Genomic DNA, 21,943 nt, shown 5'->3' with positions numbered 1-21,943 from the left:
TGGGTGGAAGAACAAAAGAGAAGATCCATGTTAGAGCAGAAGGCGGAAGACAGTAAATGACATAAGTGTTGGTGAGGCAGAGCCAAAGGGCATGCTAATGGGACAAGTAAGCTGTGAATGGCAGAATAATGAACAGCCCCTGTCCAGAAGCAAAATGAAAAAACGATTAAGCTTGATGCATGCAAAAAAAAAGGAAACAAGATGATGGAGTAGAGATTACTGAAATTGGCCTGAAATTGTTGAACTCAGTGTTGAGCCTAGAAAGCTGTAAAGTGCCTAATCAAAAGTTGAGGTGTTGTTCCTTAATCTTGCGTTGAGCTTCATTGGAAAACTGCAGTAAGCCGAGGACAAAGATGTTACTGTGAGAGCAAGATGGAGAGTTAAAATAGCAAGCCACCAGAAGCTCAGGGTCATGCTTGCAGTCTGAATAGAGGTGTTCTGCAAAGCGGTCACCCAATCTGCGTTTGACCTCGCCAGTGTAGAAGAGACTGCATTGTGAACAGCAAATACAGTATACTAAATTGAAAAACATACTAGTAAATTTGCTGTTTCACTTGCCACATTAGCATGTCCTTTAGCTCTGTCCCACCAACACTTTTGTCATTTACTGTCTTCCGCCTTCTGCTGTATCATGGACCTTCTCTTTTGTTCTTTCCCCCCCTCCCTGACCCCCATTTCACTTGCGCAAAACCTATTACATTTCTAACCTTTCCCAGTTCTGATGAAAGGCCATTGATCTGAATCGTTAACTCTGATTTGGTCTCCACAGATACTGTCTGCCTTGCTGATTATTTCCAGCATTTTCTGTTTCCATTACTGCTCATTTACTGGTTTTGTCCTGTTTAGATTTTGTGGGCCTGGAGGATTGAAAGGGCTGTTCTTAATGTTGTTCCTTCACTGATGGAGTGTTCGGGGCTTTAAATGATGAGGAGAGAGGAGGTAAACAGGCAGGTGTTACATCTCCTGTGCTTGCATGGTAACATGCTGTGGGTAGGGGATAAGGGGGTTGGGGTTAATTGAGGAGTGGACCAGGGTGTCGAGAGGAGATGGTAACTTCAGAATGCTGAAAGGGGAGGAGAAGGGAAGATGTGTTTGGTGGTGGCATAAGACCATAAGACATAGGAGCATAAATTAGGCCAATCGGCCCATCGAGTCTGCTCTGCCATTCAATCATGGCTGATAAGTTTCTCAACCCCATTCTCCCGCCTTCTCCCCGTAACCTTTGATCCCCTTACCAATCAAGAACCTATCTATCTCGGTCTTAAATACACTCAATGACCTGGCCTCCACAGCCTTATGTGGCAATGAATTCCATAGATTCACCACTCTCTGGCTAAAAAAGTTTCTCCTCATCTCTGTTCTAAAAGGTCTTCCCTTTACTCTGAGGCTGTACCCTCGGGTCCTAGTCTCTCCTACTAATGGAAACATCTTCCCCACATCCACTCTATCCAGGCCTTTCAGTATTCTGTAAGTTTCAATCAGATCCCCCCTCATCCTTCTAAACTCCATCGAGTATAGACCCAGAGTCCTCAAACGTTCTCATATGTTAAGGCTTTCATTCCTGGGATCATTGTCGTGAACCTCCTCTGGACCCTCTCCAGGGCCAGCACATCCTTCCTGAGATACGGGGCCCAAAATTGCTCACATATTCTAAATGTGGTCTGACCAGAGCCTTATAAGGCCTCAGCAGCACATCCCTGCTTTTATATTCTAGTCCTCTCGAAATAAATGCCAACATTGCATTTGCCTTCCTAACTACCAATTCAACCTGCAAGTTAACCTTAAGAGAATTGTGGACTAGGACTCCCAAGTCCCTTTGCACTCCAGATTTCTGAATTCTCTCCCCATTTAGAAAATAGTCCATGCCTCTATTCTTCCTACCAAAGTGCATGACCTCACACTTCCCCACGTTGTATTCCATCTGCCACTTCTTTGCCCATTCTCCTAACCTGTCCAAATCCTTCTGCAGCCTCCCCGCCTCCTCAATACTACCTGTCCCACCACCTATCTTTGTATCATCTGCAAACATAGCCAGGATGCCCTCAGTTCCTTCATCTAGATCATTAATGTATAAAGTGAAAAGTTGTGGTCCCAACACTGACCCCTGCGGAACTCCACTAGTCACTGGCCGCCATCCTGAGAAGGACCCCCTTATCCCCACTCTCTGCCTCCTGCCAGACAGCCAATCTTCTATCCATGCTAATACCTTGCCTCTAACACCATGGGCTCTTATCTTACTTACTGAGCAGCCTCCTGTGCGGCACCTTGTCAAAGGCCTTCTGGAAGTCCAAGTAGATAACATCCATTGGCTCTCCTATGTCAAACCTACTCGTTACCTCCTCAAAGAATTCTAACAGATTTGTCAGGCATGACCTCCCCTTGATGAAACCATGCTGACTTTGCCTGATTTTACCATGCACTTCCAAGTATTCTGAAATCTCATCCTTAATAATGGACTCTAAAATCTTACCAACAACCGACGTCAGGCTAATCGGCCTGTAATTTCCCGTCTTTTGCCTCACTCCCTTCTTAAACAGGGGGGTTACATTAGTGATTTTCCGGTCCTCTGGGACCCTCCCTGACTCCAGTGATTCCTGAAAGATCACCACTAACACCTCCACTATCTCTTCAGAACTCTGGGGTGTAATCCATCTGGTCCAGGTGATTTATCCACCTTCAGACCTTTCAGTTTTCCTAGCACCTTCTCCTTGGCAATGGCCACCATACTCACCTGTACCCCCCGACTCTCTTGAACTTTGGGGATGTCACTCGTGTCTTCCACTGTGAAGACTGACGCAAAGTACCTATTCAGTTCCTCCGCCATTTCTTTGTTTCCCACTACTACTTCTCCAGCGTCATTTTCCAGCGGCCCAATGTCCACATTTGCCTCTCACCTTTTATATATCTAAAAAAACTCTTGCAATCTTCTTTTATATTACTGGCTAGTTTACCCTCATATTTAATCTTCTCCCTCCATATTTCTTTTTTAGTTGTCCTCTGTTGGTCTTTGTAGGCTTCCCAATCCCCTGGTTTCCCACTGCTCTTCGTGGCATTGTATGCTTTCTCTTTAGCTTTTATGCTGTCCCTGACTTCCCTTGTCAGCCATGGTTGCCTCGTCCTCCCTTTAGTATGCTTCTTCTACCTAGGGATGAATTTTTGCTGTGTCTCCCAAATTACTCCCAGAAACTCCTGCCATTGCTGTTCCACTGTCTTTCCTGCTAGGCTCATCTCACAGTCAATTCTGGCCAGCTCCTCCCTCATGCCTCTGTAGTTGCCTTTATTCAACTGTAATACCGTTACATCTGATTCCAGCTTTTTCCTCTCAAATTGCAGGGTAAATTCTATCATATTATGGTCACTTCCTCCTAAGGGTTCCTTCACCTTAAGCTCCTTTATCAAATCTGCCTCATTACACATCACTAAATCTAGAATTGCCTGTTCCCTAGTGGGCTCCACCACAAGCTGCTCCAAAAAGCCATCTCGTAGACATTCCACAAATTCCTTTTCTTGGGATCCACTACCAACCTGATTTTCCCAGTCTACCTGCATATTGAAATTCCCCCATGATCACTGTAACCTTGCCTTTCTTACACACCTTTTCTATCTCCTGGTGTATCTTGTGCCCCACATCCTGACTACTGTTCGGAGGCCTGTACATAACTCCCGTTATGGTTTTGCATTATGGCATCGCACTACAGGTGGTGGAAATGGCAGAAGATGATCCGTTGAATACAAAAGCTAGTGGGATAGAAGGTGAGGAAAAGGGGAACATTATCATGATTCTGGGAGAGAGAAGAAAAGGTGAGAGCAGAAGTACGGGAAATGAGTCGTACACAGTAAATGAGCAGTAGAGGTGCAGATAGAATTCAGCAGCCTGGACTTCAAGGGCCAGATTCTACAGGCTGGAGGTTGAACATCCTTGACTTATTTAACAGTTATACTTGACACTAGAGTGGTAATGTAGATTGTGTATGCAAGTCCCACTCCAGAGACCTGAGCTCATATTCTTCTCTCTCACTGCAGTGCACTACTGAGGGAGTACTGCATTGTCAGGAGTTCTGTCTCTCGGTTGAGATGTTAAACCAAAGCCCTGTCTGCCCTCTCAGCTGCACATAAAATATCCCACAGCAGTGCTTAGAAGAGTAGGGGAGTCTTTCTGATGTCCTAGCCAATATTTATTTCTCAACTAACATTAAAACAGTTTCTCTGGTCAGTTATCACATTGCTGCTTCTCCAACCTTGCTATGTGCAAATGTCACGTTTCCTCCATTTCAACTATGACCACACTTTAAAAGTGCTTCATTAGCTGTAAAGTGCTTTGGAATGCCCTGAGGTTGTGAAAGGAACCATATAAATGCAAGTTTTTCTTTCTTCTTAGTTATTGCGTTTCCTCTTTTACATACATTCCAGGGATGTGGGCATCACTGGCTAGGCCAGCATTTATTGCCCATCCCAAATTGCCCTTGAGAAAGATAGTGGTGAGCCGCCTGCTTGAACCGCTGCAGTCCATGTGGTGTAGGTATACCCACAGTGATGTTAAGGAGGAAGTTCCAGGATTCTAACTAAGTGACAATGAAGTAACAGCAATATATTTCCAAGTTGGAATGGTGTGCGCTTTGGAGGAGAACTTGGTAGTGGTGGTGTTCACATGCCTGCTGCTGCTCTTCTAGGTGGTAGAGTTTGCTGGTTTGGAAAGTGCTTCTGAAGAAGTCTTGGAGAGTTGCTGCAGTGCATCTTGTAACTGGTACATAGGGCAGCCACAGTGAAGAGTGTGAATAGGGTGTTGTTCAAGCGGGTTGCTTTGTCTTGGATTGTGTCAAGCTGCTAGAGTGTTGTTGGAGATGCTCTCACCCAAGCAAGTGGAGAGTATTCAATCACACTGCTGACTTGTAGATGATGGAAAAGCTTTGGGAAGTCAGGAGGTGACTTACTCGCTGCAGAATTCCCAGCCTCTGACCTGCTCTTGTAGCCACAATATTTATATGGCTGGTCCAGTTCAGTTTCTGGTCAGTGGTAATCCCCAGGATGTTGATAATGGGGGGATTCAGCGATGGTAATGCCATTGAATATTAAGGGACGATGGTTAGAATTTCTCTTGTTGGAGATGGTCATTGCCTGGCACTTGTATGGTGCGAATGTTACTTGCCACTTATCAGCCCAGGTCTTGCTGCATGCGGGCATGGACAGCTTCATTAGCTGAGAATCTGCGAATGGTACTGAACACTGTGTAATCATCAGTGAACAGCCCCAAACTTGACCTTATGATGGAGGGAAGGCCATGACAAAGCAGCTGAAGATGACTGGGCCTAGGCTATTACCCTGAGGAACTCCTACAGAGATGCCTGGGGCTGAGACGATGCCTCCAACAGCCATAACTATCTTTCTTTGTACAAATGCGAAATACCTCAGATGCTGGAAATCAGAAATAAAAACAGAAAGTGATGGAAATACTCAAGAGGCCTTGCAGCATCTGTGGAGAGAGAACTTTCTAATGAAAGGTTATGGACCTGAAATGTCAGCTCTGTTTCTTTCTCCACAGATGCTGCCTGACCTGGTGAGTATTTCGACTATTTTCTGTTTTTATTTCATTGTCTTTTGTGCTATGTACAAGTCCAGGCATTGGAGAGTCTTCCCCGATTCCATTGACTTCAATTTTACTAGAGATCCTTGATGACACTCATTCGAATGCTGCCTTGATGTCAAGGGCAGTCACTCTCACCTCACCTCCAGAGTTCAGTTCTTTTGTCTACATTTGGACCCACACCGTAATGAGTTCTGGAGCTGAGGGAACCTAAACTGAGCATCGATGAGCAGGTTATAGTAGTATTGTATTGTAGTGCCACTTGATAGCACTGTCAGTGTCACTTTCCATCACTTTGCTGATGATCAGGAGTAGACGGATAAGGTGGTAATTGGCTGGGTTGGATTTGTTCTGCTTTTTATGGACAGGACATACCTGGGCAATTTTCCACATTGTTGGGTAGATGCCAGTGTTGTAGCTGTACTGGAACAGCTTCATGGTAATTCATTTTATGTGTAGCATTTAAGACTTTTAAGTTTTCTGCGATGTGATCAGGTGCTATATGAGTACAAGTGTTTCTTTTAATTTTGGAGGGCTTGGAGAATGAAAAATTCTCTGGTCCTGTTCAAGGTGTAGTGCTGCCAAAGTGCACCAGAGCGCCACTCCAGCACCACCTATTTAAAGGCTTTAATATTCACTACTGGATAGTAAACTCTCCTTTGTTGATTGGCCAATCATTATACGCCCCACTTGATTTTTCTTTCCACTGACCTTGCTAACATTACTTAGGAAATGTAATTTCGTCTGAAATTAAACTTTTCAAAGTTAATCAGTCATAACTTTCTAATGCCCCCCCCAGAGTGGCAATAATTAAAGATTTGACAGCATGAGTCATCATATTGCCTCCCACAGGCAGTTAGCGTCACACAGCCCGCTTAGCATCTGCTACTTACAGAACCCAATCCTAGGACAGAAGAGCAGCAGCAGAGTGAAGAATGGACTGCTCTGCTTGAAACAAAGCCACAGCATAACCACCAGTTCTACAGCAGGAGGAATTATCCGTGAATTCTCTGCTGGATTCACTCGCGCATGCCCAGCAACCTGCTTGTCCTATTCACCTTCAGGTGGATTTCAAAGTGTCAGCGCAAGAGGCGTGTTTAAAAGGCAGGATGTTGAAGGACATTGTGTGAGCATTAAAAGGCTACATTCCCAACCTGGACTGATGGAGAGTGAAACGGAAATGCCTTCAGTTGTGATTGCAGAATCCTCTCGCTTTCACTTCTGATGCTGTTGCAGGTGTCAATGCTGCCTCCTTTATATTTGAGGTGGAGTGAGGAAGCCTGCCTCCCCTGACAGTAGCTCACTCAACATACTTTATCCATGAAAAGCAAAATCCTTACAGACCTCTTTAAATGGGTGACACATTTCATTCAAGAGCCCTACTTCAAACTGCAGTCCGCAGGCTACCTCACTTTTTAAGATAGGATCAGTTTGACAATTGGAGGGAAATCCTCTCGCAACCACATGGTACTGTGTGATGTGTGACACAGAGGCGGCCGACACGGGGACCATGTCAAGTGATGAGGCACAGGGACAAGTTTGGCCATGAGTTCCTAGAGTTTGAGTTCAGACCGGATGGTAAGAGTTGACCGGAATGTCCAGAGCTCATGGTGTGGCTGTGAATCCGGAGCCAGGGTCCCGGACCTCCTGCTGCTGTGGCTGAGTGTCTGAGTCAATGTAAAAATAAATACAAACCTTACAACTCCCTGGTTACAACTCCCTGCACACAGCTTTCTCATAAAAAGGCATTTCAGGGTCTTTGAAGCTCAAGGTTTAAAGCAGCATCTGTATCCTACTAATAGTTTGCCTGCTGAACATTAATTCCTTGGCTGTGATGGCCTGAGGATGTCAAACGCAGTGTAGTGTTTGTATTCCCTGCTGGCAGCTTTACATGGAATTTACAGCACAGAAACAGGCCATTTGGCCCACCTTATCCATATTGGTATTTATGTTCCACACAAGCCTCCACCCACCCTTCTTGATCACACTATCAGGGTAACCTTCACCTTCTTTCTTCCTGATGTGTTTATCAAGTTCCTTGAATGTATCTGTGCTAGAATAATGGAATGGCTACAGCAGAGAAGAAGCCACTCGGCACATTGTCTCTGTGTTGGTTCTCTGCAACAGTAAGTCAGCTAGTCCCACTTCTCTTTTCCCTGTAAAATATTTTCTCTTCAGATAATTATCCAGCTCCCTTTTGAAAACTGCAGTTGAATCTGTCTGCACCACACGCTCAGGCAGTGCATTCCAGATGCAAACCTCTTGTTTTTAAGTTGCTTATGGGATGTGGGCGTCGCTGCCTAGGCCAGCATTTATTGCCCACCCCTAGCCAGCAATACCCACATTCCATGAATGAATGAAAAAAAGGTGGATAACGAAGGTTTTCCTCATGTCGTCTCTAGTTCTTTTGTTAATCACCTTAGGGTGCTCGACCTTCTGCCGATGGGAACAGTTTGTCCACATTTATTCTATCCAAACCCCTTATGATTTTGACCACGTCTAACAAATCTCCCCTCAATCTTCTTTTCACCGAGGAGAACAGCCCCAAGCTTCATCAATTCATCCACATAACTGAGGTGTCTCATCTTGGAACCATTCTCGTAAATATTTTCTGCACCCTTTCTAAAACCTTCACATCCTTCAGTGTTTTATGAATGTTCATAACTTACTTACTTTGTACTCTGTGCCCCTATTTATAAAACCCAGGATTCAGTGTAATTTATTAACTGCTTTTTCAACCTGCCCTGCCACCTTCAGTGATTTATGCACATATACACCCATGTCCCTCTTCCTGCATTTCCTTTAGAACTGCACCCTTTATTTTCTGTCACCTCTCCTCGTTCTTCTGACCAGAATGTATCACCACGCTTCTTTGCATTAAATTTCATTTGCCACATATCTGCCCATTCCACCAGCCTGTCTATATCCTCTTGAAGTCTGTCACTATCCTGCTCACAATTCACAATACTTCCAAGTCTTGCATCATCTTCAAATTTTGAAATTGTGCCCTGTACACCCAGGTCTAGGTTATTAATATAAATCAAAAAAAGCAGTGGCCCCTCACCCCCCGTCAGAAGTAAGTAAAGTTTTCTGTAATTCATGTTTTTAATAGGCTTGAGTTAAATAAGTAAACTGTTGCATAATGAAAATCTAACTACGCTAAAGACTAATGATTCAAAATACCACATGGTTCGAAATAAAAAGCCTACCGGAACTAATATTTTTCACTTAAAAAGCATAGTTTGGCTGAATTTTGGGGACTCAAATGATTAATACATAGGAAAACAACGTGATAGTAGATTTAGAAACGATATGGCAAACACGTTTTCTTCCAGCTCCTGCACCTCAAAATTTGGCACTGCATCCCTGGTCAGAGGCCATCGTTTCTGAATTACTTATCAGATGTACTTTGAGTGACAGCCGTGCAGGCTTCAGCACATATCACTGACTCCCATAACCAGTGCCCTCTCTCATTATGTTACATTGAGAACCAGCTCCGGTATAATGAATCTAATTTAAGTGAACATCCTGAGACAATTGAAAACATGAGCAACTTATTGAAAGATGCATTTGTGGAGATATCAGTAAGATGCACAAAGCTTTTTTTAATGAAAGTCTAATGGAAAAAACCTACTGGTTCAAATCATAGTTTATGCATTTCAGCACTCGCATACAATCTGTCGCAGAAGGCCTTTTGGTATACACTGTTTTATATATTAAAGCACAATCTTTGTTTAAATATTCTGCCCATCTGGTAGTCTTATTTAAAGGATAGATAAACAGGTGGGTTTAAGAAATACTTGAGGCTGTATTTTAGTTTTTTTATTTCTTGCCAAATTTCTCCGTTCCCGAAGATGCTGGGACACGGTTCCATGGAAACTGGCTTCTGTCTGGGAGCTGTTATAAGTGACCGCTGCTGTTTGAACACACAGTGAACATCAAGCTGGCTATTCAATGAAGTCATACTCTATCTTGTCTTTGAATAAGATTCAGACATGCAGGCGCTTTCCAGCAATGTTCAGGAGCAGGGACTTTGTTCTCTTCTCTCACCTTCCTCGCACCTCCCAGCTCAGGCACTGAGGCCAGTCATATCTCTAACTGAGAGTGTTTCTCATTTTTCCTACTGGGTAATGTTATTTAAAAAATGCCAGGGGAAGCCCCATTTTCAGTGCTTACAGCAGTGACTATGCCTCATCTAAGTGGCTCTCTCTGTTGGGATGGGATTGCTAGCTACTAGAATGTTGTTCAGCCATTTTGAAATAGTACAATTTTAATTGACCAAGCTCGCCAATGTTGTGCAAAACCCTGTTTAAATTGGGGGGGTGTTAATATTTAAAATTAATTTCATTTATTTTATATCTATCCTTCTCCCCCCTTGTTGCCAACATTCATTAATACCCAGGTCAGAGCCCTAATCGCTGCTTCAGCTTGACCTCCATGGTCAAAGACCCTTAAGCTGAAAGAAATAAGGATTTATCTATCTTTAAAAAAAAGATTAAATTGCCAAAGGTGGTGATGACAGAAAGGAATGGGACCGGAGTCTAGAAGGATAAAATCTACAACTCCACTGCCGGTTGTTTTTCACAGTTCAAGTGGAAATAATACAAACATTTCACCAAACTTTTGATTGCTCCTCCTAATATCTCCTTCCCTGACTCCCCGTTCACTTTTATCTCATTAAACCTCTACAAGGTGTCTTGGAATGTTTTTTCTGTGTTAAAGGGCTCTGCATACATGCACATTGGTGTTATTCACATGGTTATCACTGAAATCCTTGTGAGCGGGTTGGGGGTAGGGGTTATAAAAAGCCCAAAGTGCGGTCACATAAAACTGACAACACACACCCTCTCCCCCCCCCCCACCCCCCACCCAATATTCCTGGCAGAAATCTTAAGGACCACTTAACTGCATACTAATTTTAGAGCTAAGCTCATCATGCTTGCTGTCCAATTATATATTTCAATTTATTCTTTCATGGGAAGTGGGCTTCACTTGCTAGACCAACATTTATTGTCCATCCCTAATTTCCCTTATATTCAACAAGCTTGACTCTGTGATTGCAAGTCGTTCACTGAGTCAGAAAGTCATGGACTCAAGACTTGCTGCAGGAGTTTTAACATGAAATCTAGACTGGCACTCAAGTGCAGTACTGAGCTTGTGTTGCGCTGTCAGAGATGCTGTCTTTCAGGTGAGATGATGAATCAAGGCCCTGTCTATATGTTCTGGTAAATCCCATGGCACAATTCAAATAAAAAGATCTTAATTGTGTAGCTGGGACCTTGACCAACATTTCTCCCTGAAAGTGAAAAACAGATCAACAAGATATTCATCTGATTACTGTTGTACTAATGTATGTCACTGCTTTCATGTATCTTTCAGATATCTGGATGATCTGATATGGCCTTATATAACTTAATTTAAAATTATCCAGTTTTCTGATGAATGAAGGTTTTATCCATTTTTTTTTGCAAGCCAAAGATTGAGAGTGACAAATCAGAAACTTTACAACTGCAAAAATTGTTATCCGCCAGTAACAGATGAAAGTTAACCCAAGGCCTCTCTCTCTCTCTCTATCTATGCTGATCAGATCCTAATGGCATCTTCCTTCAGCTATTTCCATTGAAATAATGGTAAAGCTGGGAAAGCAAACATGAGATCAAACTGCCCAGAATCCATGGAAACAATGTTCTCTTGTCACAGACACAAGCTTGTACCATGTACATTAATCTTAATATGAATCAATGTGTTGTGTGTGATGGACATGGTAATACAGAGCTCACACTGGTGAACTAGCAAACTGGAAATTGTGAATTCAAATCCCATCAAGCCAGAAAATTAAATTCAATGTACAAAAACATCAACTTGTGTTTATATAGTGTCTTTAACATAGGAAAATGTCCTAAGCTTCTTGCCAGAAATGCTATTAAACATAATTTGGCACAGAGCCACATAATGAGATAGTAGGACAGATGACCAAAAGCTTGGTCAAAGAGATATGTCTTAAAGGAGGAAAGAGTAAAAGAGATTCAGGGAGGGAATTCCACAGCTTAGAGACGAGCAGCTCAACACACAGTTGTCAGTAGTGAAGAGATTAAAATCCGGATGTGGAAAAGAGGCCAGAATTGGAGGTGCATCGAAATATCAGAAGGTTGTTGGGCTGGAGAAGATTACAAGAGATAGGGAGAGACAGGGCCTTGGAGGGAGTTCTAAATCAGGAACAGCATTTTAAACCAAACCAATGTAAGCCAGAGAGTATGGCGTATTGGGTAAACAGGACTTGGAGTGAATTAGGATGAGCTAAAGTTTATGTAGAATGGCTAGGTGAGCATTGAGATAGTTGAGTCTGAAGGCATGGAAAGTTTCAGTAGCAGCTTGGCTGAGGTGCTGCAGGATAAGGTAATGTTATTTGTGAAACCCAGCTACCAGCCCTTTGGTCTGGTGTACATACGTCCCACACTACATGGTTGATTCCTACTGCCCTCTGAAGTGACCCACCACCGTCACCATCTCAAGGAAACTATCAGTAAATTACGATTTATCCCCAAAACAGATATATGTAAAATAAACTAATAGGTAGTGAATCTTTGGAATTCTGTATCCCAGAAGGCTGTGGAAGTTCAGTCACTAAGAATTTTCAAGTCAGAAATGGATAGATTTCTAAATACTAATGACACCAAGGGATATGGGGATAGTGCAGGAAAATGGTGTTGAGGTAGACAATCAACCATGATCTAGTTGAATGGCAGAGAAGGCTCGAGGGGCTGAATGGCCTACTGTGGTCCCTATGCTCCTCATTTTAAAAAGTGAAACACTTTTAAGTGCAGCTTAACATTTCTGATGGGGATGGTGCCTGATCCAGAACATCAATCTGTTCTCTATTTGCAGCCTTTTCTATTTTGTTACCAGATTTCCAGTGCTGTAGTTTTTTTTCCGTTTTATGTTGTGTGTAACAGATGCTGATTACTTGACTTTGCCTCCAATTATTTCTGTTTATTTAATAATTCTCTTCCCACAGCCACCTCAGCAACTCTCATCAGAACACTACCCAGAGAATGATCCTGACTACTGTGTGTGGATGCCCCCTTCAGGTACATCTCAGCAACTGCTTTTGGAGAGATGAGCTACATTGGACTAGAATTGGCTGAAAAAATATCAGTGTCTGCCATTAGTGTGCAACATGGCCAGTAATTTGTGGCGAGAAAGAGAATACCCCGTGAATTGCAAGTCATCCTAAGTCACTGGCCAATTTGCGCCGCTCCACAGTTAGTTGTGGGAAAACGACATTTCATGACTAACCTCCCTTTTTTCATGATGTTGCTATATTTGCACATTAACTGACCATGAAACACAGGAAGTTAAGTCGTTAACTATCAGCGTAAAGACCCTTTTAAGAATGTGATCGTTATTGATGGTTGCCAATCATCCTCTCTAGCCTAGTAACCAATTAAGTATCTCATTCCTTCAGGTAGTCAGTTGTTAATTTTTAAAATGTCCAATTTGGGGTTTTTGAATTTTTTTCTTACTTTTCATTCCTTTGTATTTCCCTCTTAGCATAATCTTTCTTTTCTGTTCTTCATTTTACTTTCTGTACCTGATTTGACATTGATTTTAGCTGCCTTCTCAGCACTTCCTGTTTCTTTCCCAGTCTTTAAATCTCATTGGTTGATTAAAGAGATAGTTTGTTCGTCCCACCGTTCAACAAAGCCCCAGAGGCTCTATTATCCTGGCCACAGCATTATCGGCTCAAATTTCCAGCGATTTACAGGGAAAAATATTTTGAGCTAAAGGGCGCAGAAAAAATCTAACTTGGGTGACATGCCCTGCCCAGCAGATTTTGGCCCAATCTGTCAAATTTAATTTTTATTTTTAAAACAATTCTCTCTGTATCCCACCTCATAACAGTTCTTTCTGTTGAATTAAAATTGGCCAAAAAGTTATTTCACAATTGCTTTCTTTAGTATATTTTAAATATTTCAGTTCTATAGATGCACTTAACAAGAAGTTCACTACCTTGTTTGAAATAGTCATTGAGGTCTACAGCACAAAAAGGCCATTCGGTCCATCGAGTCTGCGCCAGTCAAACAAGTACCTAACTATTCTATTCCCATTCTCCAGCACTAGGCCCATAGCCTTGTATGCCATGGCACCGCAAGTGCACATCCAAATACTTCTTAAATGTTATGAGGGTTTCTGCCTCGACCACCCTTTCAGGCAATGAGTCCCAGATTCCCACCACCCTTTGGGTGAAAAAATTCTTCCTCATATCCCTTCTAAACCTCCTGCCCCTTACCTTAAATCCATGCCCCCTGGTTATTGATCCTTCCACCAACAGGAAAAGTTCCTTCCTGTCTACCCTATCTACGCCCCTCATGATTTTATACACCTCAATCATGTCCCCCCCTCAATTTCCTCTGTTCCAGGGAAAATAACCCCAGTCTATTCAATCTCTCCTCATAACTAAAACTCTCCAGCCCAGGCAACATCCTGGTAAATCTCCTCTGCACTCTCTCTAGTGCAATCAAATCCTTCCTATAATGCGGATTCCAGAACTGCACGCAATACTCTAGCTGTGGCCTAACCAGTGTTTTATACAGTTCCAGCATAACTTCCCTGCTCATATATTCTATGCCTCAGCTAATAAAGGCAAGCATCCCATAGGCCTTCTTAACCACCTTACCTACCTGTCCCGCTACCTTTAAGGGATCAGTGGACATGCACACCAAGGTCCCTCTGATCCTCAGTACTTCCCAGGGCCCTACCATTCATCGTGTATTCCCGTGCCCTGTTTGTCCTGTCCAAGTACATCACCTCACACTTATCCGGATTAAATTCCATTTGCCACTGATCAGCCCATCTGACCAGCCCATCTATATCCTCCTGTAATCTAAGGCCATCCCCCTCACTATTTACCACCCCACCAATTTTCGTGTCATCAGCGAACTTACTGATCAACCTTCCTACATTCAAGTCTGAATCGTTTATATATACCACAAACAGCAAGGGACCCAGTACCGATCCCTTTGGAACCCCACTGGACACAGGTATTCAGTCACAAAAACACCCCTCGACCATCACCCCTCTGCTTCCTGCCACTCAGCCAATTCTGGATCCAATTTGCCAAATAATTTTGTGTAGTCTTTGAATCTATATTGTGTACTTGTTCTCAAGCAATTAGAGCAGCCCGCTTGATTGGCACCTCATCCACAAACCTTCGCTCCCTCCACTACCGACGCACAGTAGTAGCAGTGTGTACTATCTACAAGATGCAGTGTAGGAACTTACCAAGGCTCCTTAGACAGCACCTTCCAAACCCACAGCCACTACCATCTAGAAGGACAATGGCAGTAGATACATGGGAACACCACCACCTGGAAGTCACTCACCATCCTGATTTGGAAATATATCGCCGTTCCTTCACTGTCGCTGGGTCAAATTCCTGGAACTCCCTCCCTAACAGCACTGTGGGTGTACCTACACCACATGGATTGCAGTGGTTCAAGAAGACTGCTCGCCATCACCTTCTCAAGGGCACTTGGGGATGGGCAATAAATGCTAGCCCAGCCGGTGACACCCACATCCCATGAATGAATAAGAAAAGAATTAGGGATGGCCTAGCTAGTGACACCCAAATCCTGTGAATGAATAAAAAGAAATTCTACTCCCCCTCACCCTCACTAAAACTCTATTATTCATCTTCATCGCATGGCTGTTCATGGGATCTTGCTATGTGTGCAAAACAACATTCACCTCCACAACAGTTAGTGCAGCTTCATCATATGTGAAGCACATTTCTGGCAGAGTTGATGGGGCACCACATAAAATGCAATTGTATTCTTTGTTTTGGAATAATATTGAGGATTTGGAGGTGAGTCCTAATGAAGTGATAAAGGTAATCATTTCAGTGGAGGGTCATAGGAGATCACAAAGTAGATATGGATCAGCAGGCCTATTCTAGCTTAAGATGCAGAAAGAATCTCCAGTGCATTACTCCCACCCATCCAGTTAAAATATCCAAGCGTTTTTGCAGCTTTCGCCTCTATTATCCTACACAGAAGTCCATTCCATATGTTTATCATTCCTGTGTGAAAAACTTCCTGACATCAAATGGCTCACAACCTTTTTATATTAATAGGAGAGGGCATTTTTTGATAAACCCATTTGCAACATTTGTGTTTCCAACATGAAGTGGGAGTAATTCAACTCAATGTATTTTTACACTGTTTAAAATGCCACATCTCGTATTTGTTGATGGACCGGACTGTTCACTTCTGATTTTCCTTCCCCCTTCCCAAGGCCAAACGGGTGATGGTAGGACACATCTGAATGACAAATATGGCTATTGAAAGCTCAAGACAGTCGCTACATCGCAAGGACTTACACCTCGCTGGAGGGGATTTGAAAACGTGGCTGTGCTGCCACCTTCAGAGCACTATTTTTGGATTCTGGGCACTGAGGATACGGCAGCAGCCGGTGCTGTATTAAAGTGGAGAACAGTGCAACCCTGTGAATTTCGTCAATGTTATTTTCTGCTGTTTTGCATGCCTACACCCCATCCTATTGCAATGATCCTGGGACCTTACTGTGCACAAAAAACAACATTCACATAACGAACCGTTGCTCCTTTTTGGGTTGGGGATGGGGACGGAATCACAGCCCCAACTGGTGCCTTTGCCCGATGAACATCTTCAGTGATGTTACACTTCAGAGCAACGAGAAATGATTCTGTATCTGCAGCTCCTCCCGTGGTGAGCTCGTGGCTTTAACAACACCTCCAGGGACAGCCCCTCCCTCTCCCACCCAAAGTGGAGGATGGGAAACGAAACAGGAGTTTTTCATGACGCATGGGGCGGACTTCGTCTCTCTTTTCATTCTCCCTTGAGAACTCCAGCTTGAGGCTGAAAAAAACACAGCAGCAGGCCTGTGGAAGCCCACAGGTGACGAGAGTCTGGTCACCAATGGCTGCTAGTCCACACCATGCGCACCACTGATTTGTGAAGCTTGGGCGAGGTGCCCACAATAAATAACCATAACCATACTCTGGATTCACTTCTGTTTACTACATACGGCATTGGCTTAGCCACGTTTTTGGTTTCTTCAGTGCTTGCTCATATTTTGTTTCTGTAACAGCAGTTTTCAGTTGCAATATAAGGGTAATGTTACAACTTCAGGCTCCTGCTGGAAACTTCACCCACCTGAAGTTCAGATTGGAAATTCTTGGGTTATCTCGTGCATCCATTTTCCTGACCGTTAATGGTGCAGAGCACCCCCAGAATTTCAGCAACATTAGTCAAGAAAATTGTCCCTTGTACGCTTGCCTATATCAGCAACCAGGTTGTGTTGTCACTTTGAAAAGGGAGAGGCTGTGCTTTAGTAGTGTAGCATTCAACTGCTTTGTTATAATGGGAATAAATCTTGTTATTTGGAACCATGAATATGATTTTGTTAACTTACTTATCGTTGATGTTATTAGGCAATGACATGGGGCTTTTGTAGACTTGAAATGGATTTTCTGATGCCTAGCTACTTGTAATTGGATTTACCCAGGCATGGGCTTGGGATCACACCTGTCCCTGTTTCCCGCAGCCCTGCATTTGCTGATGTTTAATAGCTCACCTCAGTAGCTTTAGTCATGTCTGAACACACTATGAAACATTGAAACATCAAGTTTTCTCATTTTGTCTCATTAGTTCACTTTTTTTTTAAACAAACAAAAATCTGTAATCACCAAGTATAACCATTTCTTGTGAACTGTTCTTCTTATGAACTCTGAATTCCACCAGGAAATTATTAAGAATGATGTGAATGCAACGTTTTCTAAAAGTGTTTTATTTACAGTACTAGTGCGCTTCCCCACCACCACATCCCCCCCCCCCACCCCACACCAGATTATTTGTCTTATTGAAGAGGAACAAGAATTGTTTTCCTCTTTTATGCCTCCATTTAGATCGGCAAAGTAAAACAGCTTTAAACATTTAAACATTTCTCCATCTTGAAAGCACTTTTCTGGAAGGGGAAATTCTGTATACGGGTTTAACTACTATTTCTTTTTGCCTCTTGGGTTTTTTTTTTTGTCACAGTGAGCATTGAGGAGCTAGAACAGTTTTGTTTCATTTAGAGGGCAGATTCCTAAAATTTTATAGAACAGGAGGAGGCCATCCGGCCTGTTGTGCTGGTGACAGCTCCCTGATACAGCTGTCTCCTTAGTCCCATTATCCTGCCTTTTCCCTGTACCCTTTCAAAATAGGTATTTCACCACTTCCCTTTTGAAAGCTTTTCTGGATTCTGCTTCCATCCGTTTTTTTGCATGGCATTCCATGATCGCGTATACCCCTGTGTGAAACAATGCATTCATTTTTAAAATTATTTTTTTTACATTTATGCCCACCTGGCTACAAAGTCACCGACAGTTTTTTTTCCCCCCTCCCATTACTCTATCAAACCCTTCAAAATTTTGAATACTTAGGATATACAGCACAGAAACTGGCCTTTTAGCCCAACCACCAGTCCGTGTCAGCATTTTTGTTCCACTTAAGCCTCCTCCCACCTTTGCTCATCTAAATCTACCATGGTAACCCTCTATTCCTTTCTTCAAATGTATGCCCAGTTTCCCCTTAAAATGTATCTATACTATTTGCTTCCACCACTCCCTGTGCTCCTGAGTTCCACACTAACACCACTCTTTGGGTAAGTTTCTTTTGGGTTCCCTATTAGATTTCTTGGTGACTACCTTATATTGATGGCCTCTAGTTATGCTCTTCCCCAGAAAAAATATTCTCTCTGTATTCATTCTTGTCAAAACTTTTCAAGATCTCTATTAGATCACCCACCTAGACTTGCACCTTCAAAGTAATGTGATCTCCTCGCTCTTCTTGCCAAAATGTATCACCTCACGTTCGTGTTGAACTTCATTTGCCAATTATTTGCCCATTCTGTAAGTTTAATGTCCTGTTTTTTTTTGTTACAGTTCTCCTCAGTGTTGACTATCTCCCCCAATTTGATGTCATCTACAAATTTAGAAATTGCGTTTTTTTATTCCAGAGTCCAAATCATTAATGCAAATTATGAGCAGCAGTGGCCCTAGCACTGATCATTGTGGAGTACCATAATTACATCTTCTGCCACTCCAAACCTTCTCTGAATAACTATCATTAACTCCCACTCTACTTTCTGTCTTAAAGCCAATGCCTCCAACACATCTCCTCTTACCCTTTTCTGCTGTAATGGGGCCAGCATAAGCTTCTCTGGTCTCTCCTCATGAGTAAAACTTCTCAGCCTTGGGATCATCTTGGTGAATGCCCTCTGTACCCCCTCAATGGCCTTGTGGTGGCCAAAACTGAGCACAATATTCTAATTGCTTAACTGTTAATATACATAGCTTTACCTCTTTGCTTTTGTACTCCTTGCCCCATGTATCAGATATCGGATGTGTGCTTTTTTTTAATAAATAATTTTCAGTTTGTCCTCCCCCACTCAGATTCGTTTATCTGAACAAATTTAGCCTTACTGTACCCGTGCTCGTTTTTTAAGCTTTACCATTTACTGTCTCTGTCCTCTGATTACTCTTCCTCCCACGACCTATCACCGCAAGTTGCTTCATGTACCACATCCTCCTGCCCAATCTGTTAACCTGCCTATGTCGTCTTGAAGTTGCCTGCAATTCATTTTACAGTTCCCATTTGGTCATAAGCCTGTGGTGAAGGACAGCACCAAAGTTGAAAGGAGCAAGAGAGAAGCATTGAAAAGGTGTCAGGTAATGCCAAACTTGCATTTCCTCCATATTAATGCAGGAGGGGTGGTCAAATAGGTGGGTTTTAAAGAGGATCTTCAAGAAGAGGGAGATGGAAGAGTTTATTGAATGAATCCCTGAGCAGTGGGCTTAGGCGGCTGAAACGGGCCACTCAACCCCCCCCCAAGGTGTGACAATCTGAGAAATGGAGACTTTTGGGGTGTGAGGGTGAAGACAGTTACAAAGGTGAAGAAGTGATACCGTGGAGGAATTTAAACATGATAATGAGAACTTTGAATTTAAGACATTAGAGGACTGGGAGCCACAAATCGTAATGACAATTGTTCACACACACACATTTAGGAGTGACCACCAGAGGAGGTACAGTCCTTGTGGACACAAAGTCCCTCCCGCCTTCACATTGAGGATACCCTCCAATGTGTTGTGTGGCACTGCCACTGTGCTAAATGGGATAGATTTTGAACTTGTCTAGCAACTTAAGACCTGGCATCCATGAGGCGCTGTGGGCCATCAACAGCAGCAGAACTGTACTCAACCATAATTTGTAATCTCATGGCCTGGCATATCCCCCACTCTACCATTACCACCAAGCCAGGGGATCCAAATGAAGGGTGCAGGAGGGCATACCTAAAAATGAAGTGTCAACCTGGTGAAGATACAACACAGGATTATTTGTGTGCCGAACAGCATAAGTAGCAAGTGACAGAGCTAAGCAATCCTACAACCAACGATCAGAGCTGAGCTCTGCAGTCCTGCCATGTCCAGTGTTGAATGGTGGTGGGTGATTAAACAACTCACTGGAGGAAGAGGCTCCACAAATATCCCCATCCTCAATGATGGAGGAGCCCAGCAGATCAGTGTAAAAGTTAAGGCTGGAGCATTTGCAAGAATCTTCAGTGTCAAGTGGATGATCCATCTTGACCTCCTCCGGAGGTCCCCAGCATCACATGCCAGTCTTCAGCCAATTAGACTCATTCCATGTGATATTAAGGAATGGCTGAAGGCATTGGATATTGCAAAGGCAATGGGCCCTGACAATATTCCGGCAATAGTACTGAAGACGTGTGCTACAGAACCTACCGAGCCCCTAGCCAAGCTGTTCCAGTACAGCTACAACATCTGCCCGACAATGTGGAAAATTGCCCACGTATGTCCTGTACACAAAAAGCAGGACAAATCCAACCCAGCCAATTACTGCCCCATCAGTCTACTCTTGATCATCAGTAAAGTAATGGAAGGGGTCAGCAACAGTGCTATCAAGTGGCACTTGCTTAACAATAACCTGCTCACTGACACTCAGTTTGGGTTCTGCCAGGGCCTCTCAGCTCCTGACCTCATTACAGCCTTGGTTCAGACATGGACAAAAGAGCTGAACTCCAGAGGCGAGATGAGAGTCACTGTCCTTGATATCAAGGGAGCGTTTGACCAAGTGTGGCATCAAGGAACCCTAGCAAAACTGAAGCCAATGGGAATCAGGGGAAAACTCTCCACTGGTTGGAGTTATACTAGCACAAAGGAAGATGGTTGTGGTTGTTGGAGGTCAATCATCTCAGTTCCAGGACATCACTGCAGGAGTTCCTCAGGGTAGTGTCCTCAGCCCAACCATCTTCAGCTGCTTCATCAATGACCTTATATCATAAGGTCAGAAGTGGGTATGTTCCCTGATGATTGCACAATGTTCAGCACCTTTTGCGACTCCTCAGATACTGAAGCAGTCCATGTCCAAATGCAACAAGACCTGGACAATATCCAGGCTTGGGCTGACAAGTGGCAATTAATCTAACCAACGCCCCTTGATGTTCAATGGCATTACCATCACTGAATCCCCCACTATCAACATCCTGGGGGTTACTATTGACCAGAGACTGAACTGGACTAGCCATATAAATACAGTAGCTACAAGATAAGCTCAGAGGCTAGGAATCCCACACCTTCTGACTCTCCAAAGCCTATCTACAATCTACAAGGTACAAGTCAGGAGTGTGATGGAAAACTCTCCACTTGCCTGGATGAGTGCAGCTCCCACAACATTCAAGAAGCTTGACACCGTCCAGGACAAAGCAGCCCGCTTGATTGGCACCCCATCCACAAACATTCACTCTCTTCGCCACCAACACACAGTGGCAGCAGTGTGTATCATCTACAAGATGCACTGCAGGAATTCACCAAGACTTCTTAAACAGCACCTTCCAAACCCACAACTGCGACTATCTAGAAGGACCAGGGTGGCAGATACATAGGAACATCACCACCTGGAAGTTCCCCTCCAAGTCACTCACCATCCTGACTTGGAACTATATCACCGTTCCTTCACTGTCGCTGGGTCAAAATCTTGGAACTCCCTAACAGATGTACCTACATCACATGGACTGCAGCGTTTCAAGAAGGCAGCTCACTACCACCTTCTCAGGGGCAATTAGGGACGGACAATAAAAGGCTGGCCTAGCCAGCAACGCCCACGTGAATAAAAACAATGTAATCTATTGTTTCTTTCCTGTTGCAATCTGCTCTTTCTGCTGTTGTTTTCAGACCCTGTCTGTGCTTTGCGATCTCCATTTTCTTCCCACCTCTACACTCTGCCTGCCATGGCCTATGAACTCCTTGTGTATGGCCTC

At 43.5% G+C, this 21,943-nt stretch overlaps 1 protein-coding gene across 3 annotated transcripts in view; it reads left to right on the top strand.

Moving 5' to 3' along the window:
* Positions 1-17,013, top strand: part of slc4a1ap (solute carrier family 4 member 1 adaptor protein) — a 161,515-nt gene extending 144,502 nt beyond the window's left edge. For all 3 annotated transcript variants that reach the window (XM_078542708.1, XM_078542710.1, XM_078542709.1), the window contains 2 exons: positions 12,597-12,669; positions 15,875-17,013. In XM_078542708.1, coding sequence (XP_078398834.1) covers positions 12,597-12,669; positions 15,875-15,924 — 123 coding nt within the window. In that variant the 3' untranslated portion in view covers positions 15,925-17,013. The remainder of the gene's footprint in view (positions 1-12,596; positions 12,670-15,874) is intronic.
* The last annotated feature ends 4,930 nt before the right edge of the window (positions 17,014-21,943 follow it).

Source organism: Cetorhinus maximus, chromosome 5 (genome assembly GCF_964194155.1).
Source record: "Cetorhinus maximus chromosome 5, sCetMax3.hap1.1, whole genome shotgun sequence".
NCBI classification, from domain to species: Eukaryota; Metazoa; Chordata; class Chondrichthyes; order Lamniformes; family Cetorhinidae; genus Cetorhinus; species Cetorhinus maximus.
Note: the sequence above shows the minus strand (reverse complement) of the source record. Positions and strands in the feature narration are given on the sequence as shown.